Source organism: Hyperolius riggenbachi, chromosome 5 (genome assembly GCF_040937935.1).
Source record: "Hyperolius riggenbachi isolate aHypRig1 chromosome 5, aHypRig1.pri, whole genome shotgun sequence".
NCBI classification, from domain to species: domain Eukaryota; kingdom Metazoa; phylum Chordata; class Amphibia; order Anura; family Hyperoliidae; genus Hyperolius; species Hyperolius riggenbachi.
In genome coordinates, this window is record NC_090650.1 from 1,545,073 (window position 1) to 1,563,621 (window position 18,549).

The 18,549-nt window shown below is 50.7% G+C and overlaps 1 protein-coding gene across 2 annotated transcripts in view; it reads left to right on the top strand.

Moving 5' to 3' along the window:
- VPS50 (VPS50 subunit of EARP/GARPII complex) overlaps positions 1-18,321 on the top strand; it is a 330,838-nt gene extending 312,517 nt beyond the window's left edge. For both annotated transcript variants that reach the window (XM_068238471.1, XM_068238472.1), the window contains 4 exons: positions 6,944-7,102; positions 8,158-8,279; positions 12,681-12,870; positions 17,985-18,321. In XM_068238471.1, the coding sequence (XP_068094572.1) occupies positions 6,944-7,102; positions 8,158-8,279; positions 12,681-12,870; positions 17,985-18,104 (591 nt within the window). In that variant the 3' untranslated portion in view covers positions 18,105-18,321. The remainder of the gene's footprint in view (positions 1-6,943; positions 7,103-8,157; positions 8,280-12,680; positions 12,871-17,984) is intronic.
- Positions 18,322-18,549: the final 228 nt, after the last annotated feature.

Below are 18,549 nucleotides of genomic sequence, written 5' to 3' on the forward strand. Positions count from 1 at the left end.
AGCTGCACTAGTGATGTCACTACAGCCGCTAGACACACAGTTCCTACACAGACGCAGCTAGTTCTGAGGAAGAGAGGCGGACCTCCCGAAACACGGAAGCTGCACTAGTGATGTCACTACAGCTGCTAGACGCACAGTTCCTACACAGACGCAGCTAGCTCTGAGGAAGGGAGGCGGACCTCCCGAAACACGGAAGCTGCACTAGTGATGTCACTACAGCTGCTAGACGCACAGTTCCTACACAGACGCAGCTAGCTCTGAGAAAGAGAGGCGGACCTCCCGAAACACGGAAGCTGCACTAGTGATGTCACTACAGCTGCTAGACACACAGTTCCTACACAGACGCAGCTAGCTCTGAGGAAGGGAGGCGGACCTCCTGAAACACGGAAGCTGCACTAGTGATGTCACTACAGCTGCTAGACGCACTGTTCCTACACAGACACAGTTAGCTCTGAGGAAGGGAGGCGGACCTTCCGAAACACAGAAGCTGCGCTAGTGATGTCACTACAGCTGCTAGACGCACAGTTCCTACACAGACGCAGCTAGCTCTGAGGAAGAGAGGCGGACCTCCCGAAACACGGAAGCTGCACCAGTGATGTCACTACAGCTGCTAGACACACAGTTCCTACACAGACGCAGCTAGCTCTGAGGAAGAGAGGCGGACCTCCCGAAACACGGAAGCTGCACTAGTGATGTCACTACAGCTGCTAGACGCACTGTTCCTACACAGACACAGCTAGCTCTGAGGAAGGGAGGCGGACCTTCCGAAACACAGAAGCTGCGCTAGTGATGTCACTACAGCTGCTAGACGCACAGTTCCTACACAGACGCAGCTAGTTCTGAGGAAGAGAGGCGGACCTCCCGAGACACCGAAGCTGCACTAGTGATGTCACTACAGCCGCTAGACACACAGTTCATACACAGACGCAGCTAGCTCTGAGGAAGGGAGGCGGTCCTCCCGAAACACGGAAGCTGCACTAGTGATGTCACTACAGCCGCTAGACGCACAGTTCCTACACAGACGCAGCTAGCTCTGAGGAAGAGAGGTGGACCTCCTGAAACACAGAAGCTGCACTAGTGATGGCACTACAGCTGCTGGACACACAGTTCCTACACAGACGCAGCTAGCTCTGAGGAAGGGAGGCGGACCTCCCGAAACACGTAAGCTGCACTAGTGATGTCACTACAGCTGCTAGATGCACAGTTCCTACACAGACGCAGCTATCGCTGAGGAAGAGAGGCGGACCTCCCGAAACACAGAAGCTGCACTAGTGATGTCACTACAGCCGCTAGACACACAGTTCCTACACAGACGCAGCTAGCTCTGAGGAAGAGAGGCGGACCTCCCGAAACACGGAAGCTGCACTAGTGATGTCACTACAGCTGCTAGACGCACTGTTCCTACACAGACACAGCTAGCTCTGAAGAAGGGAGGCGGACCTTCCGAAACACAGAAGCTGCGCTAGTGATGTCACTACAGCTGCTAGACGCACAGTTCCTACACAGACGCAGCTAGCTCTGAGGAAGAGAGGCGGACCTCCCGAAACACGGAAGCTGCACTAGTGATGTCACTACAACTGCTAGACGCACAGTTCCTACACAGATGCAGCTAGCTCTGGGGAAGGGAGGCGCACCTCCTGAAACACGGAAGCTGCACTAGTGATGTCACTACAGCTGCTAGACGCACAGTTCCTACACAGACGCAGCTAGCTCTGAGGAAGGGAGACGGACCTCCCGAAAAACAGAAGCTGCACTAGTGATGTCACTACAGCTGCTAGACACACAGTTCCTACACAGACGCAGCTAGCTCTGAGGAAGAGAGGCGGTCCTCCCGAAACACGGCAGCTGCACTAGTAATGTCACTACAGCTGCTAGACGCACTGTTCCTACACAGACACAGCTAGCTCTGAGGAAGGGAGGCGGACCTTCCGAAACACGGAAGCTGCACTAGTGATGTCACTACAGCTGCTAGACACACAGTTCCTACACAGACGCAGCTAGCTCTGAGGAAGAGAGGCGGTCCTCCCAAAACACGGAAGCTGCACTAGTGATGTCACTACAGCTGCTAGACGCACAGTTCCTACACAGACGCAGCTAGCTCTGAGGAAGGGAGGCGGTCCTCCCGAAACACAGAAGCTGCACTAGTGATGTCACTACAGCTGCTAGACGCACAGTTCCTACACAGACGCAGCTAGCTCTGAGGAAGGGAGGCGGACCTCCCGAAACACAGAAGCTGCACTGGTGATGTCACTACAGCTGCTAGACGCACAGTTCCTACACAGACGCAGCTATCTCTGAGGAAGGGGGGCGGTCCTCCCGAAACACGGAAGCTGCACTAGTGATGTCACTACAGCTGCTAGACACACAGTTCCTACACAGATGCAGCTAGCTCTGAGGAAGGGAGGCGGTCCTCCCGAAACACGGAAGCTGCACTAGTGATGTCACTACTGCTGCTAGACGCACAGTTCCTACACAGACGCAGCTAGCTCTGAGGAAGGGAGGCGGTCCTCCCGAAACACGGAAGCTGCACTAGTGATGTCACTACAGCTGCTAGACACACAGTTCCTACACAGACGCAGCTAGCTCTGAGGAAGGGAGGCGGTCCTCCCGAAACACGGAAGCTGCACTAGTGATGTCACTACTGCTGCTAGACGCACAGTTCCTACACAGACGCAGCTAGCTCTGAGGAAGGGAGGCGGTCCTCCCGAAACACGGAAGCTGGACTAGTGATGTCACTACAGCTGCTAGACGCACAGTTCCTACACAGACGCAGCTAGCTCTGAGGAAGGGAGGCGGTCCTCCCGAAACACGGAAGCTGCACTAGTGATGTCACCACAACTGCTAGACGCACAGTTCCTACACAGACGCAGCTAGCTCTGAGGAAGAGAGGCGGACCTCCCGAAACACGGAAGCTGCACTAGTGATGTCACTACAGTTCCTACACAGACGCAGCTAGCGCTGAGGAAGGGAGGCGGACCTCCTGAAACACAGAAGCGCTATACCTGTAAACTACAGAGGCGCTATACCCAGCTCTTGACCAGACGGTTTCCCCTCCAAAAATCGTTTGCCTGAAGAAGCTGGACTGTTACCCGTGAAACGCGTTGCACTTTTGGAGTTATTATTAAATGTTACTTTAAACTGCAAGTAACTTGCCCGTTGTCCGGCCATTTCTTCCAGAAGGGAGGTGAGTCCACCCACTTCGCCCTTTTTAACGATTTTAATTAATTTTACTCTACCTGGCGCCTCTGTTATACTGCTACAAAATAATTTAATCCACCCTTGGTGGAGGGCTGTATCCCCACTTTTTCCTATCTACAGAGAGCGACTTCTTAGACCTGAGCGGGGTCAGGTTATAATTCTCCCCGCCTGCTCGCCCAGTGGTTGCCTTGGTGGCGACCTACCTTTGTGAGTATAATCATTTTCTTTATCACCAGATACCATTACATTAACATACTACACCATATCGGGCTCTCGGTTTCCCTCTCTTCACACTGCACTAGTGATGTCACTACAGCTGCTAGACACACAGTTCCTACACAGACGCAGCTAGCTCTGAGGAAGGGAGGCGGACCTCCCGAAGCACAGAAGCTGCACTAGTGATGTCACTACAGCTGCTAGACACACAGTTCCTACACAGACGCAGCTAGCTCTGAGGAAGAGAGGCGGACCTCCCAAAACATGGAAGCTGCACTAGTGATGTCACTACAGCCGCTAGACGCACAGTTCCTACACAGACACAGCTAGCTCTGAGGAAGAGAGGTGGACCTCCCGAAACACGGAAGCTGCACTAGTGATGTCACTACAGCCGCTAGACACACAGTTCCTACACAGACGCAGCTACCTCTGAGGAAGAGAGGCGGACCTCCCGAAACACAGAAGCTGCACTAGTGATGTCACTACAGCTGCTAGACGCACAGTTCCTACACAGACGCAGCTAGCTCTGAGGAAGAGAGGCGGACCTCCCGAAACACAGAAGCTGCACTAGTGATGTCACTACAGCTGCTAGACGCACAGTTCCTACACAGACGCAGCTAGCTCTGAGGAACAGAGGCGGACCTCCTGAAACACGGAAGCTGCACTAGTGATGTCACTACAGCTGCTAGACACACAGTTCCTACACAGAGACGCAGCTAGCTCTGGGGAAGGGAGGCGGTCCTCCCGAATCACGGAAGCTGCACTAGTGATGTCACTACAGCTGCTGGACGCACAGTTCCTACACAGACGCAGCTAGCTCTGAGGAGGGGAGGCGGACCTCCTGAAACACAAAAGCTGCACTAGTGATGTCACTATTGCCGCTAGACGCACAGTTCCTACACAGACGCAGCTAGCTCTGAGGAAGGGAGGCGATCCTCCCGAAACACGGAAGCTGCACTAGTGATGTCACTACAGCCGCTAGACGCACAGTTCCTGTTATAATTTAAGTAGGCCTCAGTTACTTGGCCTGAGTTTTATGTAAAAGGCTTGTCCGCCGTGTATGCCTTTAAAATAGACAGAGGCATCTCAGGGTCTGCGTGTAGCAGAGGATACCCGCAGATACTGAGAACATGTTCCTAAAAGAAGGCCATCGGACTACTCTGACCTCCACGTACACCACAGGAACAGAAAACATTGGCCATATTTACTAAACATCCACGTTCCTGCATATGGGTCAAATGCCTCATTGATTATTAATCAAGTAGGTGTGTATGATGACACCACGAGTGGGTCCACCAATAATCTGGTCTAGGGGGTGGCGAAGATGATGTCATATTTAACTCTTTCCTAGTCGGTATTAAAGGCTGAGGGAGCTATGAGAGCTCACTTCTGCTTCTTCCTTCCGCACTAGCTCGCAAGGCCGACTGGGACCTCTAAGCATGTTCTTCCTTTCTGTAATCTGATATAATGTATGCTGTACATAGGTAGTTTAGTGTAACGTAGTTAGGAAGAAGGTACCTGATTGACTTCAGCAGGGAGTCTAATCACGAGCTTGTAACGCAACATGAAGATTGGCATGGCTAGGATATGATGAATGTATCTATCTGTATTCCTGTTTCCTGAATAAATAACGTAAACATTGAAGAAGCCTGAGGAAGTCTATATCCTGTTTGCGGTGTGGAGAGTCAAGTGATCTCACAGTCTGTGAGACGGTGGTGTCGAAGCAAGGTGATAAAGAACAGTTTATAACAGTTCCTACACAGACGTAGCTAGCTCTGAGGAAGGGGGGCGGACCTCCCGAAACACAGAAGCTGCACTAGTGATGTCACTACAGCCGCTAGACGCACAGTTCCTACACAGACGTAGCTAGCTCTGAGGAAGGGGGGCGGACCTCCCGAAACACAGAAGCTGCACTAGTGATGTCACTACAGCCGCTAGACGCACAGTTCCTACACAGACGTAGCTAGCTCTGAGGAAGGGGGCGGACCTCCCGCCTCTCTTCCTCAAGTGATGTCAGAACGGGGGAGTGGTGAGCATGAGGACTGCATATAATACATGCCTGCTCCCCCCCTTTTAGTATATGGTTTGTCTCTGGTATTTGTTACGGGAAGTCAGACCAGTGCATGTGGGAGAAATCTGCATATGACCGTATTCACGTATCGCCACGTGTTGTCCCATTCAGGGAAATGAATGTCATCCTTTGTTGTTGGTTTCTGATACAGATCGTATAGATTTGTATCCCTGCAGATTGTATTGGTTGCTTGCAGGATGATGACACCATGGCGATAGATCATTAACCCTTTGCATTCTGCTACACATTCAGGAATTGCTGGCTTTTGCATTTGATATTTGTGGTGTATGGAGTTGAAAATGTCATTTGAGTTCTGTGAAATGTATAGAATGTTTATGGTGCATTCATCAGCACTGACTTCCATACTTTCATATCAGACGTCGCTTTTCCTGCAGAGATTAGATTTCCACACAGCACGGGAAGCGGTCAGTGAGTGATAAACTGCTGTTGTGTAGCGAATAAGCTGTGCCCACCTCCTGTGCATGGACCCCACCTCCTGTGCATGGACCCCACCTCCTGTGCATGGACTCCGCCCCGGTGCATGGACCCCACCTCCTGTGCATGGACCCCACCTCCTGTGCATGGACCCCACCTCCTGTGCATGGACCCCACCTCCTGTGCATGGACCCCACCTCCTGTGCATGGACCCCACCTCCTGTGCATTGACTCCGCCCTGGTGCATTGACTCCGCCCTGGTGCATTGACTCCGCCCTGGTGCATTGACTCCACCCCTTGTGCCTTGACTCCGCCTCCCGTACATTTATCCCACCACATGTATATTGACCCCGCCTCCAGTGCATTGACTCGCCCTATGTACATTGACTCTGCCTCCTGTGCATGGACCCCACCCCTTGTGCATTGACTCCGCCTCCCGTACTTTAATCCCACCATGTGTATATTGACCTCGCCCCCAGTACATTGACTCGGCCTCATATGCATTGACTCGGCCTCATGTGCATTGACTCGGCCTCATGTGCATTGACTCCACCCCTTGTGCATTGACTCCGCCTCCCGTACATTGATCCCACCACATGTATATTGACCTTGCCTCCAGTGCATTGACTCCGCCCTATGTACATTGACTCGGCCTCCTGTGCATTGACTCTTGTACAATGACCTCACCTCCTGTGCATGGATCCCACCTCCTGTGCAGGGATTTCGCCTTTTGTGCATGGACCCCGCCCCCGGTGCTTTGACTCCACCCCCATTGTAATTGACTCCACCGCTAGTGCATTGACTCCACCCCTTGTGCCCTGACTCCGCCTCCCATACATTGATCCCACCACATGTATATTGAGCCCGCCTCCAGTGCATTGACTCGCCCTATGTACATTGACTCTGCCTCCTGTGCATTGACTCCGCCTCCTGTGCATTGACTCCGCCTCCTGTGTATTGACTTTGTCTCCTGAGCATTGACTCCTCCTCCTGTACATTACCTCTCCTGTGTGTCTCTTACAGACAGTCTCCACCGCCAGTGAGCTCCGCAAGCCCATCTACTGGATTGTAGCAGCGCGGGCGATAGACTATGAACAGCTGCTGCTGCTTATGGCCAACGTCAAATGGGATGTCAAGGAAATCATGTCTCAGCACAATGTGTACGTCGATGCTTTGTTACAGGTAATCCTTTATGTCAGTCTGACTAACATAAACCCCGCCCCCAGCCAGGCATATCACCACACACCAGCCAGTCTGACTCCTCCCCCCGCCAGTCTGACTCCTCCCCAGCCAGTTTGACTCCTCCCAGCCAGTCATACTAATTACAGCCAGTCTGACACCTCTCCCTAGCCAGTCACACTCACCCCAGACAGTCTGACTCCTCCCCCCAGCCAGTCATACTCATCCCAGCCAATCTGACACCTCCCCCTAGCCAGTCATACCACTCCTCCAGCCAGTCTGACACCTCCCCCCAGCAAATCTGACTAACATACACCCTGCCCCCCCCCCCCAGCCAGTCATACCACACCCCAACCAGACTAAAATATACCCCGCCCCCCAGCCAGTCTGACTCCTCCCCAGCCAATCCTCCCCCCAGCCAGTCTGACTCCTCCCCCACCAGTCTGACTAACATTCACTGCACTCCCACAGCCAGTCATACTCCTGCCAGTCTGACTCCTCCCCCTCAGCCAGTCTGACTCCTTGCCCTTAGCCAGTCATACCACACGCCAGTCTGACTCCTCCCCCAGTTCGTTTGACTCCTCCCCAGCAAGTCTGACTAAAATACACCCCACCCTCCAACCATTCTGACTCCTCCCCCAGCCAGGTTTACACCCCCCCCAGCCAGTCTGACACCTCCCCAGCCTGACACCTCTCCCCTCCCACCAGTCTGACATCTCCCCAGCCAGTCTGACACCGATCTCTTAGCCAGTCACACCCACACACACTAGCCAGTCTGACACCTCCCCCCAGCCAGTCTGACACCTCCCCCCAGCCAGTCACACACACCCCGCTGGTCTGACACCTGCAGCCGGCCCTTCCTGCAGTGTGGGGGAGTAGAAGCTGAGCCCCTCTTATAGTCCTATCCCAGCACAGGAAAAACAAAAAATTGCTTTCCTAAAACAGAAAGAATTTGCGATAATTCAGGTTTGAGTGAGCTTGAGAAGTACGGCTAGCCCCGCCCTCCCCAGGGCGTTTCTGATGAATCATCTGACTGTTGCGGTTTCATTGTGTTGCAGGAATTTGATCAGTTTAATAGGAAGTTGTGTGAGCTGTCGAAGCATGTCCGCATTCCACTTCCTGTCTCCAACATCCTGTGGGAACACTGCATCCGGCTGGCTAACCGGACGCTGGTGGAGGGGTGAGTCCTCCGAGGAAGCACACTTCATACGCTTGGCTTTCAGGGAATGCATGGAGCTTGTATGCCCCCCCATGTTTGTGTGTTAACTCCAGGTGCCCTGGTTTCCTCCCACAGCCTGCTGTAGTGACATGATGCAGTAAAGAGGCCCTGTGGTGACATATAGCAGAATGCAGTAAAGAGGCCCTGTAGTGACATATAGCAGAATGCAGTAAAGAGGCCCTGTAGTGACATATAGCAGAATGCAGTAAAGAGGCCCTGTAGTGACATATAGCAGAATGCAGTAAAGAGGCCCTGTAGTGACATATAGCAGAATGCAGTAAAGAGGCCCTGTAGTGACATATAGCAGAATGCAGTAAAGAGGCCCTGTAGTGACGTATAGCAGAATGCAGTAAAGCGGCCCTGTAGTGACATAGCAGAATGCAGTAAAGAGGCCCTGTAGTGACATATAGGAGAATGCAGTAAAGAGGTCCTGTAGTGACATATAGCAGAATGCAGTAAAGAGGCCCTGTAGCGACATATAGCAGAATGCAGTAAAGAGGCCCTGTAGTGACATATAGCAGAATGCAGTAAAGAGGCCCTGTAGTGACATATAGCAGAATGCAGTAAAGAGGCCCTGTAGTGACATATAGCAGAATGCAGTAAAGAGGCCCTGTAGTGACATATAGCAGAATGCAGTAAAGAGGCCCTGTAGTGACAAATAGTAGAATGCAGTAAAGAGGCCCTGTAGTGACATATAGCAGAATGCAGTAAAGAGGCCCTGTAGTGACATATAGCAGAATGCAGTAAAGAGGCCCTGTAGTGACATATAGCAGAATGCAGTAAAGAGGCCCTGTAGTGACATATAGCAGAATGCAGTAAAGAGGCCCTGTAGTGACATGTAGCAGAATGCAGTAAAGAGGCCCTGTAGTGACATATAGCAGAATGCAGTAAAGAGGCCCTGTAGTGACATATAGCAGAATGCAGTAAAGAGGCCCTGTAGTGACATGTAGCAGAATGCAGTAAAGAGGCCCTGTAGTGACATGTAGCAGAATGCAGTAAAGAGGCCCTGTAGTGACATGTAGCAGAATGCAGTAAAGAGGCCCTGTAGTGACATATAGCAGAATGCAGTAAAGAGGCCCTGTAGTGACATGTAGCAGAATGCAGTAAAGAGGCCCTGTAGTGACATGTAGCAGAATGCAGTAAAGAGGCACTGTAGTGACATACAGCAGAATGCAGTAAAGAGGCCCTGTAGTGACATATAGCAGAATGCAGTAAAGAGGCCCTGTAGTGACATATAGCAGAATGCAGTAAGGAGGCCCTGTAGTGACATATAGCAGAATGCAGTAAAGAGGTCCTGTAGTGACATATAGCAGAATGCAGTAAAGAGGCCCTGTAGCGACATATAGCAGAATGCAGTAAAGAGGCCCTGTAGTGACATATAGCAGAATGCAGTAAAGAGGCCCTGTAGTGACATATAGCAGAATGCAGTATAGAGGCCCTGTAGTGACATACAGCAGAATGCAGTAAAGAGGCCCTGTGGTGACATATAGCAGAATGCAGTAAAGAGGCCCTGTAGTGACATATAGCAGAATGCAGTAAGGAGGCCCTGTAGTGACAAAAAGCAGAATGCAGTAAAGAGGCCCTGTGGTGACATATAGTAGAATGCAGTAAAGAGGCCCTGTGGTGACATATAGCAGAATGCAGTAAAGAGGCCCTGTGGTGACATATAGCAGAATGCAGTAAAGAGGCACTGTAGTGACATATAGCAGAATGCAGTAAAGAGGCACTGTAGTGACATATAGCAGAATGCAGTAAAGAGGCCCTGTAGTGACATATAGCAGAATGCAGTAAAGAGGCCCTGTAGTGACATATAGCAGAATGCAGTAAAGAGGCCATGTAGTGACATATAGCAGAATGCAGTAAAGAGGACCTGTAGTGACATATAGCAGAATGCAGTAAAGAGGCCCTGTAGTGACATATAGCAGAATGCAGTAAAGAGGTCATGTAGTGACATATAGCAGAATGCAGTATAGAGGCCCTGTAGTGACATATAGCAGAATGCAGTAAAGAGGCCCTGTAGTGACATATAGCAGAATGCAGTACAGAGGCCCTGTAGTGACATATAGCAGAATGCAGTATAGAGGCCCTGTAGTGACATATAGCAGAATGCAGTACAGAGGTCCTGTAGTGACATATAGCAGAATGCAGTAAAGAGGCCCTGTAGTGACATATAGTAGAATGCAGTAAAGAGGCCCCGTAGTGACATACAGCAGAATGCAGTAAAGAGGTCCTGTAGTGACATATAGCAGAATGCAGTAAAGAGGTCATGTAGTGACATATAGCAGAATGCAGTAAAGAGGTCATGTAGTGACATATAGCAGAATGCAGTAAATTGGCCGTGTAGTGACATATAGCAGAATGCAGTAAAGAGGCCGTGTAGTCTGCGGGGGACAGGATGTCTGCGGGGGTCCAGAGCATCGGTGAGTGGCTGCGCGGGCACAGGATGTCTGCGGGGGACCAGAGCATCGGTGAGTGGCTGCACGGGCACAGGATGTCTGCGGAGGACCGGAGCATCGGTGAGTGGCTGCGCTGGCACAGGATGTCTGCGGGAGACAAGAGCATCGGTGAGTGGCTGCGCGGGCACAGGACGTCTGCGGGGGACCGGAGCATCAGTGAGTGGCTGCGCGGGCACAGGACGTCTGCGGGAGACCGGAGCATCAGTGAGTGGCTGCGCGGGCACAGGATGTCTGCGGGGGGTGGAGCATCGGTGAGTGGCTGCGCTGGCACAGGATGTCTGCGGGGGACAAGAGCATTGGTGAGTGGCTGCGTGGGCACAGGACGTCTGCGGGGGACTGGAGCATCAGTGAGTGGCTGCGCGGGCACAGGACGTCTGCGGGGGTGGAGCATCGGTGAGTGGCTGCGCGGGCACAGGATGTCTGCGGGGACCAGAGCATCGGTGAGTGGCTGCACGGGCACAGGACGTCTGCGGGGGACCGGAGCATCGGTGAGTGGCTGCGTGGGCACAGGACGTCTGCGGGGGACCGGAGCATCGGTGAGTGGCTGCGTGGGCACAGGACGTCTGCGGGGGACCAGAGCATCGCTGAGTGGCTGCGCGGGCACAGGACGTCTGCGGGGGGTGGAACATCGGTGAGTGGCTGCGTGGGCACAGGAAGTCTGCAGGGGACTGGAGCATTTGGTGAGTGGTTGCGTGGGCACAGGACGTCTGCGGGGGGGCGGAGCATCGGTGAGTGGCTGCGCGGGCACAGGATGTCTGCGGGGGGTGGAGCATCGGTGAGTGGCTGCACGGGCACAGGACGTCTGCGGGGGGCGGAGCATCGGTGAGTGGCTGCGTGGGCACAGGACGTCTGCGGGGGGCGGAGCATCGGTGAGTGGCTGCGCGGGCACAGGATGTCTGCGGGGGGTGGAACATCGGTGAGTGGCTGCGTGGGCACAGGATGTCTGCGGGGGGGCAGAGCATCGGTGAGTGGCTGCACGGGCACAGGATGTCTGCGGGGGGTGGATCATCGGTGAGTGGCTGCGCGGGCACAGGATGTCTGCGGGGGGGGCAGAGCACCGGTGAGTGGCTGCGCGGGCACAGGATGTCTGCGGGGGGGCAGAGCACCGGTGAGTGGCTGCGCGGGCACAGGATGTCTGCGGGGGGTGGAACATCGGTGAGTGGCTGCGCTGGCACAGGATGTCTGCGGGGGACAAGAGCATCGGTGAGTGGCTGCGCAGGCACAGGATGTCTGCAGGAGCATCGGTGAGTGGCTGCGCGGGCACAGGATGTCTGCAGGAGCATCGGTAAATGGCTGCGCGGGCACAGGATGTCTGCGGGGGGTGGAGCATCGGTGAGTGGCTGCTCGGGCACAGGATGTCTGCGGGGGGTGGAGCATCAGTGAGTGGCTGTGCGGGCGCAGGATGTCTGCGGGGGGCGGAGCATCGGTGAGTGGCTGCGCGGGCACAGGATGTCTGCGGGGGACCAGAGCATCGGTGAGTGGCTGCGCGGGCACAGGATGTCTGCGGGGGGTGGAGCATCGGTGAGTGGCTGCTCGGGCACAGGATGTCTGCGGGGGGTGGAGCATCAGTGAGTGGCTGTGCGGGCGCAGGATGTCTGCGGGGGGCGGAGCATCGGTGAGTGGCTGCGCGGGCACAGGATGTCTGCGGGGGCCATTAGAAGCCCCGGGTAAGTTCAACTCATTTTCCCCTTTGCCCTGACAGTACTCCTTTAATTTTATCACTCATTTCCTTTACTTATTTTTTATTATAACTTATCCATTATGCTCATTCCTCCTTTTTCTTCATCATATTACGCATGCCCTATACTTATTATGTGTATAATGATTGTTGTTGTTGCTCTGGCCCTTTACCGCCTGCTATGCACAGCAGCCTTGTATGGTTTTCATGCTGGTGTTCCTCCTCCAGATATGCCAATGTGAAGAAATGCAGCAATGAGGGCCGGGCGCTGATGCAGCTGGACTTCCAGCAGTTCCTCATGAAACTGGAGAAGCTGACCGACCTCCGGCCCATTCCAGACAAGGAGTTTGTGGAGACTTACATCAAAGCTTATTACCTGACGGAGAACGACATGGAGCGCTGGATCAGGGAGCACCGGGTGAGAACTCTCCTCAGCATCATGTGCAGATGTGCTCTATAACCTGCTGCAGAAGATGTCAGTGACATGACTACGTACTCTGTAACCTGCTGCAGAAGATGTCAGTGACATGACTACGTACTCTGTAACGTGCTGCAGAAGATGTCAGTGACATGACTACGTACTCTGTAACCTGCTGCAGAAGATGTCAGTGACATGACTACGTACTCTGTAACGTGCTGCAGGAGATGTCAGTGACATGACTACGTACTCTGTAACGTGCTGCAGGAGATGTCAGTGACATGACTGTACTCTGTAACCTGCTGCAGAAGATGTCAGTGACATGACTATGTACTCTGTAACCTGCTGCAGAAGATGTCAGTGACATGACTACGTACTCTGTAACCTGCTGCAGAAGATGTCAGTGACATGACCATGTACTCTGTAACCTGCTGCAGAAGATGTCAGTGACATGACTACGTACTCTGTAACCTGCTGCAGAAGATGTCAGTGACAGGACTACGTACTCTGTTACCTGCTGCAGAAGATGTCAGTGACATGACTATGTGCCCTATAATATGCTGGAGAACATGTCAGTGCTATATAAATACATAATAATAATATGGTAGGACATTAGACTATGACTATGGTAGGATTAGACTGTGAGCTCCTCTGAGGACAGTCAGTGACATGACTATGTACTCTGTAATGTGCTGCAGAAGATGTCACTGCTATATAAATATATAATAATAATATGGTAGGACATTAGACTATGACTATGGTAGAATTAGACTGTGAGCTCCTCTGAGGACAGTCAGTGACATGACTATGTACTCTGTAATGTGCTGCAGAAGATGTCAGTGCTATATAAATACATAATAATAATATGGTAGGACATTAGACTATGACTATGGTAGGATTAGACTGTGAGCTCCTCTGAGGACAGTCAGTGACATGACTATGTACTCTGTATAGCGCTGCAGAAGATGTCAGTGCTATATAAATATATAATAATAATAATATGGTAGGACATTAGACTATGACTATGGTAGGATTAGACTGTGAGCTCCTCTGAGGACAGTCAGTGACATGACTATGTACTCTGTAATGTGCTGCAGGAGATGTCAGTGCTATATAAATACATATAATATGGTAGGACATTAGACTATGACTCTGGTAGGATTAGATTGTGAGCTCCTCTGAGGACTGTCAGTGACATGACTATGTACTCTGTACAGTGCTGCAGGAGATGTCAGTGCTATATAAATACATATAATATGGTAGGACATTAGACTATGACTCTGGTAGGATTAGACTGTGAGCTCCTCTGAGGACAGTCAGTGACATGACTATGTACTCTGTAATGTGCTGCAGAAGATGTCAGTGCTATATAAATATATAATAATAATATGGTAGGACATTAGACTATGACTATGGTAGGATTAGAGTGTGATCTCCTCTGAGGACAGTCAGTGACATGACTATGTACTCTGTAATGTGCTGCAGGAGATGTCAGTGCTATATAAATACATAATAATAATATGGTAGGACATTACACTATGACTATGGTAGGATTAGAGTGTGAGCTCCTCTGAGGACAGTCAGTGACATGACTATGTACTCTGTAATGTGCTGCAGGAGATGCCAGTGCTATATAAATACAGAATAATAATATGGTAGGACATTACACTAGGACTATGGTAGGATTAGAGTGTGAGCTCCTCTGAGGACAGTCAGTGACATGACTATGTACTCTGTAATGTGCTGCAGAAGATGTCAGTGCTATATAAATATATAATAATAATATGGTAGGACATTAGACTATGACTATGGTAGGATTAGAGTGTGATCTCCTCTGAGGACAGTCAGTGACATGACTATGTACTCTGTAATGTGCTGCAGGAGATGTCAGTGCTATATAAATACATAATAATAATATGGTAGGACATTACACTATGACTATGGTAGGATTAGAGTGTGAGCTCCTCTGAGGACAGTCAGTGACATGACTATGTACTCTGTAATGTGCTGTAGAAGATGTCAGTGCTATATAAATACATAATAATAATATGGTAGGACATTAGACTATGACTATGGTAGGATTAGATTGTGAGCTCCTCTGAGGACAGTCAGTGACATGACTATGTACTCTGTAATGTGCTGCAGAAGATGTCAGTGCTATATAAATACATAATAATAATATGTTAGGACATTAGACTATGACTATGGTAGGATTAGAGTGTGACCTCCTCTGAGGACAGTCAGTGACATGACTATGTACTCTGTAATGTGCTGCACAAGATGTCAGTGCTATATAAATTCATAATAATAATATGTTAGGACATTAGACTATGACTATGGTAGGATTAGAGTGTGACCTCCTCTGAGGACAGTCAGTGACATGACTATGTACTCTGTAACGTGCTGCAGGAGAAGTCAGTGACATGACTATGTACTCTATAACGTGCTGCAGGAGATGTCAGTGACATGACTATGTACTCTAGCGTGCTGCAGGAGATGTCAGTGACATGACTATGTACTCTGTACATTGCTGCAGGAGATGTCAGTGACATGACTATGTACTCTAGTGTGCTGCAGGAGATGTCAGTGACATGACTATGTACTCTGTACAGTGCTGCAGAAGATGTCAGTGACATGACTACGTACTCTGTAACCTGCTGCAGAAGATGTCAGTGACATGACTACGTACTCTGTAACGTGCTGCAGAAGATGTCAGTGACATGACTACGTACTCTGTAACGTGCTGCAGAAGATGTCAGTGACATGACGACGTACTCTGTAACGTGCTGCAGAAGATGTCAGTGACATGACTACGTACTCTGTAACGTGCTGCAGAAGATGTCAGTGACATGACTATGTACTCTGTACAGTGCTGCAGGAGATGTCAGTGACATGACTATGTACTCTGTACAGTGCTGCAGGAGATGTCAGTGACATGACTATGTACTCTGTACAGTGCTGCAGGAGATGTCAGTGACATGACTATGTACTCTGTACAGTGCTGCAGGAGATGTCAGTGACATGACTATGTACTCTGTAACGTGCTGCAGGAGATGTCAGTGACATGACTATGTACTCTGTAACGTGCTGCAGGAGAGGTCAGTGACATGACTATGTACTCTGTACAGTGCTGCAGGAGAGGTCAGTGACATGACTATGTACTCTGTACAGTGCTGCAGGAGATGTCAGTGACATGACTATGTACTCTGTACAGTGCTGCAGGAGATGTCAGTGACATGACTATGTACTCTGTACAGTGCTGCAGGAGATGTCAGTGACATGACTATGTACTCTGTAACGTGCTGCAGGAGATGTCAGTGACATGACTATGTACTCTGTACAGTGCTGCAGGAGATGTCAGTGACATGACTATGTACTCTGTACAGTGCTGCAGGAGATGTCAGTGACATGACTATGTACTCTGTAACGTGCTGCAGGAGATGTCAGTGACATGACTACGTACTCTGTAACGTGCTGCAGAAGATGTCAGTGACATGACTATGTACTCTGTAACGTGCTGCAGGAGATGTCAGTGACATGACTATGTACTCTGTACAGTGCTGCAGGAGATGTCAGTGACATGACTATGTACTCTGTACAGTGCTGCAGGAGATGTCAGTGACATGACTATGTACTCTAGCGTGCTGCAAGAGATGTCAGTGACATGACTATGTACTCTGTACAGTGCTGCAGGAGAGGTCAGTGACATGACTATGTACTCTGTAACGTGCTGCAGGAGATGTCAGTGACATGACTATGTACTCTGCACAGTGCTGCAGGAGATGTCAGTGACATGACTATGTACTCTGTAACGTGCTGCAGGAGATGTCAGTGACATGACTACGTACTCTGTAACGTGCTGCAGGAGATGTCAGTGACATGACTATGTACTCTGCACAGTGCTGCAGGAGATGTCAGTGACATGACTATGTACTCTGTAACGTGCTGCAGGAGATGTCAGTGACATGACTATGTACTCTGTAACGTGCTGCAGGAGATGTCAGTGACATGACTATGTACTCTGTACAGTGCTGCAGGAGAGGTCAGTGACATGACTATGTACTCTGTAACGTGCTGCAGGAGAGGTCAGTGACATGACTATGTACTCTGTACAGTGCTGCAGGAGAGGTCAGTGACATGACTATGTACTCTGTAACGTGCTGCAGGAGAGGTCAGTGACATGACTATGTACTCTGTACAGTGCTGCAGGAGATGTCAGTGACATGACTATGTACTCTGTAACGTGCTGCAGGAGATGTCAGTGACATGACTATGTACTCTGTAACGTGCTGCAGAAGATGTCAGTGACATGACTATGTACTCTGTACAGTGCTGCAGGAGATGTCAGTGACATGACTATGTACTCTGTACAGTGCTGCAGGAGATGTCAGTGACATGACTATGTACTCTGTAACGTGCTGCAGGAGATGTCAGTGACATGGCTATGTACTCTGTAACGTGCTGCAGGAGATGTCAGTGACATGACTACGTACTCTGTAACGTGCTGCAGGAGATGTCAGTGACATGACTATGTACTCTGTAACGTGCTGCAGGAGATGTCAGTGACATGACTATGTACTCTGTAACGTGCTGCAGGAGATGTCAGTGACATGACTATGTACTCTGTAACGTGCTGCAGGAGATGTCAGTGACATGACTATGTACTCTGTAACGTGCTGCAGGAGATGTCAGTGACATGACTATGTACTCTGTAACGTGCTGCAGGAGATGTCAGTGACATGACTATGTACTCTGTACAGTGCTGCAGGAGATGTCAGTGACATGACTATGTACTCTGTAACGCGCTGCAGGAGATGTCAGTGACATGACTATGTACTCTGTAACGTGCTGCAGGAGATGTCAGTGACATGACTATGTACTCTGTAACGTGCTGCAGGAGATGTCAGTGACATGACTATGTACTCTGTAACGTGCTGCAGGAGATGTCAGTGACATGACTATGTACTCTGTACAGTGCTGCAGGAGATGTCAGTGACATGACTATGTACTCTGTAACGTGCTGCAGGAGATGTCAGTGACATGACTATGTACTCTGTACAGCGCTGTGGACTGTACTGGTGAATGTGTGGCTGACATGTGGTGTTTTCTTCTAGGAATATTCCGGCAAGCAGCTGAGTAATCTGGTGAATGTTTGCCTCGGGTCGCACATTAATAAGAAGGCGAGACAGAAGCTGCTGGCGGCCATCGATGATTTGGACCGGCCGAAGAGATAATCCACGTTCCCCATCCGATGTTACAGAGTTCTGAGCCGCCGCTGGACCAGCTCACTAAATATATATGTATAGATCGCCGTTACATGCATACATGTTCCAGGGTTCGGCATGAATACTGTTCACTTTATTATTTTAATTTATATAAATATGAAATTATTGTTGCTTCTCAGCGAGGAGGGGTTGATTTGGGCATGGGGGTTGAATTGAGGGACGAGGAGGGGCGTTGGGAGGTGCTTAGTGGGGGAGATGGCTTAGAGGTGGCTGGGGCAGAAGGTGGGGTTAGGGGGCAAGAAGGGGTTGTTGGGGTGGGGGGCTTAGTGGTGGGAAGTTTGATTAGTTGGGGGGCGGGGCAGAGGGTAGGGTTAGTGGGGCAGAAGGTAGGGTTAGTGGGGGTTCGGGGCAGAAGGTAGGGTTAGTGGGGGTTGGGTCAGAGGGTAGGGTTAGT